At 54.4% G+C, this 6000-nt stretch overlaps 1 protein-coding gene across 1 annotated transcript in view; it reads left to right on the top strand.

The window, feature by feature from the left end:
- Positions 1-437: 437 nt before the first annotated feature.
- UBE2QL1 (ubiquitin conjugating enzyme E2 Q family like 1) overlaps positions 438-6000 on the top strand; it is a 45510-nt gene continuing 39947 nt past the window's right edge. The window contains exon 1 of the mRNA XM_033436609.2: positions 438-1712. Within this exon, the coding sequence (XP_033292500.2) occupies positions 942-1712 (771 nt within the window). The 5' untranslated portion in view covers positions 438-941. The remainder of the gene's footprint in view (positions 1713-6000) is intronic.

Below are 6000 nucleotides of genomic sequence, written 5' to 3'. Positions count from 1 at the left end.
ATTCAACAAACAGGTTGCTTTCCATCCTTCTCTGACGCCCCTTCCCCTCCGGATTGCTCCAACTAGGTTAAGTGAGGTCGGAGGCTCAGGCCGGGGTTAGAGCCTGGATTCCGGGCAGAAGGACCCGGAGCCTCTGAGACCCTCATTAGCGCGCGCACACACGTGCCCCTTCTCGTCCTGCTCCCCACCCTCGCTCCGCTCCGGCCGGCCGGTCGGCTCCGCGCGGCGCTACCCCGCAGCCCGGCGCGCACCGATGTCTCCCCCCAGCGGCCGTGCGCGTGTCGCCGCAGGAGCCGGGCGGCTGGCGGGCGGCGGGGAAGCGGCGCGGCGCAGGCAGTCCCGCGGCTCCGCCCCGCGCCCCCCTCCCCGGCCGGCAGGACCGCCCCCTCCGCGCCGCGCTCGGCTCAGACTGAGCAAACGCCTTTGCAATGTCAGCAGCCGCGGCGGCGGCGGCGGTCGAGGCCCCGCGGTAGCGGCCAGCGCAGCACGGCCCGGCGGGCGCGCACGGCGCGAGCCCGCGGCCGCCTCTCTGCCTTCGGGGCGCTGCGGACGGCTCGGCGCGCCCTGAGGCGGCGCTCGGACTCGAAGCCAGCCCGGCTGCGGCCGCTCACAAAGGACCGCGGACACCAGGCTCCGGGGGGCTGCGCGCAGGGACCGGCCGGGGGACGGCCCGCCGCGGCGCGTCCCCTCCACGCTTCCCCTCCCCGGGCGGCTGGAGCCCGAGACAGAGCGGGCCCCGTCATATGACAGCGGCGACCCAGCGGCCGGCGAGCGCGCGTGCTGCCCGCTCGGCTGCGCCACGGCCGCCGGCGCCAGGGGGGGCCCGCGCCGCGCCCCGCTGAGTGGTCGCCGGTCGCTGCCGCCCCGCGTCCCCCGCGCCCCGGCTCTCGGGCTCCGGGGGCAGGAGCCGAGGGGAACCCCGCGCCGGCGCCAAGCCTAAAATGGCCACGCTGCTCCGCAAAATCGGGCTCATCCGCCTGCACAACCGGGACACCGAGGACCCCAAGCATCACCACAACCACCGCGGCGGCGGCGGCGGCCAGCAGAGCGCGTCGCTGCGCGGCAAGGGCGGCGCCAAGAGCGGCGGCCACAAGCCGCAGCAGCAGCATCCCGCCGGGGGCGCGGGCGACACCAGCCCCGGACCCGGCAAGGGCAAGGGCAAGCGCGCGGCGGAGCTGGCCCAGCGCGACAAGCCGCTGCAGCCGGCGGCGGGGGCGGCGAGCGGCGGGGGCCCCCGGGAGCGCGCGGCGGGCGCCAGGGCGGGGCCGGGCCCGGCGGCGGCGGCGGCGGCGGCGGGCGGCAGCCTGGTTCCCGCGGCGCGCCAGCAGCACTGCACGCAGGTGCGCAGCCGGCGGCTCATGAAGGAGCTGCAGGACATCGCGCGCCTCAGCGACCGCTTCATCTCCGTGGAGCTGGTGGACGAGAGCCTCTTCGACTGGAACGTGAAGCTGCACCAGGTGGACAAGGACTCGGTGCTGTGGCAGGACATGAAGGAGACCAACACCGAGTTCATCCTGCTCAACCTCACCTTCCCCGACAACTTCCCCTTCTCGCCGCCCTTCATGCGGGTGCTCAGCCCGCGCCTGGAGAACGGCTACGTGCTGGACGGCGGCGCCATCTGCATGGAGCTGCTCACGCCGCGCGGCTGGTCCAGCGCCTACACCGTGGAGGCCGTCATGCGCCAGTTCGCCGCCAGCCTGGTCAAGGGCCAGGTAAGCTGGGAGGAGGCCGGGGGCGCGCGGGGCTGGCCCCTCGGCGCTCTCGCTCCTGGTGCGCGCGGGGCTGTGTCTCTACCCCAGCCTGCCAAGGGGAGACGTTCCCGAGCGCCTCCGCTTCTCTTCCCTGAGCGTTTTCTTCTTTCCCTACTTTTCCATCCCGTCTCTGCGGGTCTCCCGCTTGTTCCCGGTCGGTCCCCATCGCTCTAGAATACGCTCTCTCCCTCTCCGCACACCCTCCTCTCTTTTCTCCTCTGCTGCTTCTCCCCTCTGGTTCTGCCCCTCTACCCTCTGCCCTGATCTCCTGACCCGCTGTCCCCATGTGCCCCTCCCTTTCCTCCTCCTCCGCCCCCGCCCCAGGCTTCCGCTCTCTCCCCCTCCCCCTCCCTCTCCCGTTTACCCCCTTCTCCTTTTCCTTGGCTTCTCTCCATCTCCTGACCCCACAGTCTCCCTGAGGGTGGAACTTCACGTGGACTTAGGAATCTAAGTATCCAGCCCAGTTTATTGCCCCCTTCCCTGCCACACACGCAAAGTTCCCCCCCCGCAACAACTCAGGGGGGCTCTGCAGGTGGGGGGCTCTGCAGGGGGCCTGCTGCCTGCTGGTGAATCTGCTCCCCTGCTCTGCCCCCTCTTGACCAGCATGTAGCGCAAAGGTGAAAATTTTGCTCTTGAGAAATTTCACTGGAGAGGCAGAGGTGTGGTTTGAGTGTGACAAGGCCAGATGACCTCAAGGAAATGCATGGTACCTGGCTCCTTCCAGGACCATCACCTTCTGGGTAGTTGTTCAAGGTCTTGGTCTCTGTCAGACCTGTTTCTTCCTTCCGGGTTACCCCTGCCCCGGGGGGTTAAATCCATTATCAGAACTAAAGATTTTTAACTAAATACTGAAATCAGGGGCAGGCTTGGTGCCTGAACCTTCTCACCTATTGCACCAGACGCAGCTTTACCAAAAGAAACCCCAGAGAACTTGAGAGCAGAGAATGAATGAATCTTCTGAAATTTGTCCCCCCCACCACCAGCTGCAGGCAGAGGCATGATGGTTTTATCTTTCCACATTATATGCTCCTGATCATGTTCAAGTTGGTTGATGTTTTCCCAAATCGCTATTGAACATTACTTAATAAAATTATAATTTTATATGGGTGTCTTTTAGATTTATGAAGAATCCCTGTTTTGTTTAGGAGTCCCGAAATGACCTCGATTTGATCTTTCTACAGCTAGCACTTCAGAAGCCATCAGTCCCCTGTCACCTGCCTCTGTCCCTTTCACGGCACGATCTTTCACACTAATCAAATAATGCTTGTTCTGCCAATTTCACTAGAGGTGGAGCCCCTGGGATTCCAGGCAAATCGCATTGTGACTCCAGTGGAGAAAGGCACTTAATTCTTGACTGAGGTCTGTTGTTACCAACTACTATCTTGCTAGTCCATCTTTTCTGGGGTTTAGCTTCCGCTTATTTCTCGCGTTCGAAATAGGAGGGACCTGGCGGCTCTAGAAAGGTGAGGTTTAATGCTTTAACATCAGAAATGCAGTCTGAAGCCTGTGGTTCAGCGCTGGCTCTGATGTGAAGAGCCTGTGATTCGATACAAGCCACGGGGGTGGGAAAGGGTCCCGGTTTATGTTATTATCAGGATTTATACAAATGATGGGGAAAAATATTTTGCAGAAATGCTTCTGTTATTTTTTCTGAAAGCACTGCTAATCAGAACTCTCTGGAACACTCTCTTACCTTCTTTCATTCTTCACAGAGATGACTTTGGGGATGAGGGGCAGAGGAATATCATTTTGCCTTATAATCACAGAATCATAGCATTTAGATTTGGAAGAGTTCCTCAACCACAGCCTGCATTTTGAAAGATGTAGGAACGTAAATATTTCAAAGGAGAAATAAGGACTTTTTTTTAGGAGAGATACATGTCAGTAAGTTAAGTGTTTTCCATGTTCACATGAATGCTGTGATTGACAGTTCTCTTGGTGCCCCTGCACTTCTATTAAATTAGGCAGGTCCTTGTGTATATATGTCTTTTCTTTGTAATCCAAATTGAGAGTCTTCATACAGTCAGCAAGTCAGAGACCTTATTGTTGAAAGTAATTATGAATATTTTTATTTATTAATTTCAAAATCTTACTTAGTTGAACTCAGGGCCCTCCATGTAGCCTATTGTGTTATATCACCTATTCTAAAGTCTAGTTATGAAATATCTGAAAGGGAGGTGAGTACTCAGCAATTTATAAAAATACCAGTTCAGTTTCTTTGCACTTTTCGTGCTGACTTCAACATCCAAAAGAGAGTCGTGTAGGATATACACAAACAACTCGAAATGCAGTGTAAGAACAGGAGGAATGAATGTTCATCAGTGTTTCAGGATTCTGTGCAGGAAAGGATCCTAATAGTGTCTCAGGGCCCTCAGCATTATGGTGCCTTTCCTGCTTTTGTAAATTTCCTACCTACAGGTTGTTCATTGCACTTACTGCAGTTACCGAATTATTTCCGTAGTTGAAGGTAGTTAAAGGACTTTGGGAAAGCAATCAAAATACCTGATTAGGTATTCAAAGAGAACCAAGAGTGCTACCAAACCAATGATTACTTTAAAAGGCAGAACCGTTCCGTTCTAGTTACATTCCTCCATCTGTTGGCCCTTTCGTTTTTCTTAAGCAATGGGATTAGAAAAGGCTCGTTTTCCTCTTCCATAACTACTAAGCGTAACTTTCTGAATTGGGAATATCCTAAGTTGATTTTGTTTCTCTACCTTTAGAGAAATCATAAAATACTTTTAAGGGTTTCATTGGTAATATTAAGAAAAGATCTGCTTAACCATTTTGTGTATAGTATTAATGTTTGCGTTTATCTCACGGTGTGACAGATTCAGTCATTTCACGAGACTTTTACCTGACTTTTGGGGCCCATGTTATCAAAATCTCTCTTGTGCTACCTTATGGATTGTGGTTGTTTAAAATTAACTTAAAACTTTCTTGTATGATATATTCTTTGTAGAGATAATGACATACATACCTCACCTATTTGTTTATTACCGAATCGTCTTCTGACTACAAAGAGACATTTTAGGTAACTCTTGGATCCTGCAATTAAATGAAAACTCCCCGTACCTGGGAGGGTCCTGCCCAGGCTGGGCCTCGGCGTTCACTGGCATGTGTACCAGGTCTCGCACCTGGGATGATTGATGATGCAACAGAGACCCTCTCCTTGCAGCTGTGTGAGCAGAAGGCACCCAAAAGTAGCTTGAGGGCACACTAACTCAGGGTTCTACTTTCACATCAGTTCGCCTCCTGAGTGTCCCCTTTTTAATTAGTTAGACATCGCCAGGGGCAGGGAACCAGACGGCACTTGGAAGACAGTTCCTTACTCCTCCTCTGTCCGCTCAGTGCCAACCATGCGCCTCAACCCAGCATGAGGACGATGTGGCAATAATAGCAGTGGCATTTACTGTTTGCTCCATGCCAAGCTCTGGGCCAGCGAAGCACTTAGGGTGTTAACCTTACCTGATTCTACTGTTTCCGTGGTCACTGTACAGGTGAGGAAACCTCAGCTCCACACGGTCAGGTGAAATTAATGCAGCCTCGTGTTCTAACACTAGCAATGAGTGCGAGCCTCTGAATACCAGTCCACATTAGTAAAAGTCAGCGACGGCAGAGTCACACCCAGGCCACCTGAGCCCCTGGCCGTCTCCAGCCAGTGGTTGGCGGTGACCGGTGTGATCATCATTTGTGTCCACAGAAGACAGGTACACAGTCAGCTGTCAGCAGAAGAATGAAAACAACAGGACTAAAACACCTTCAGTTCTTAGTGTTTGAATTAAAAATTGCTAAGCGATTCCGGAACAGTTATGTTTCCTGACAGCACTAGTTTCTGGAATTTTTGAACACAGAAAACTGGTAGATGTTGCCACGTGTCAGTGTGTGATGAAGAAGTAACAGGCTCTGCAGATCAGCTCTGTTTGACGATAAAGTGCATCTCTGAGGTCGACTTTAGGGCTTAAAGTGTTCTGCACCATGGGTGTCACTGAGAATCTTGCACACGGGCGCACACACACACACACACACACAGCCTGTCTTCAGAACCTCTTCCAAAGTACTAGGCCTGGAAATAGCTTTTTACTTATGGCTACACAATCTCCAGGTCTTATCAGGAAAAAGTAATGAAGATAAACAGCCTTGTGGGTTCCTAAAGTTTATTGGCTTCTGAACTATTATAATTCACACAACATTTTTGAAAGCCCTGTGTGAGTGTGCTAGGGCTACTGTCACAGAGTCCCACAGACTGGCG

The sequence above is a fragment of the Orcinus orca genome, chromosome 3 (assembly GCF_937001465.1).
Source record: "Orcinus orca chromosome 3, mOrcOrc1.1, whole genome shotgun sequence".
NCBI lineage: Eukaryota > Metazoa > Chordata > Mammalia > Artiodactyla > Delphinidae > Orcinus > Orcinus orca.
This window is presented reverse-complemented; position numbering and strand designations above follow the sequence as displayed.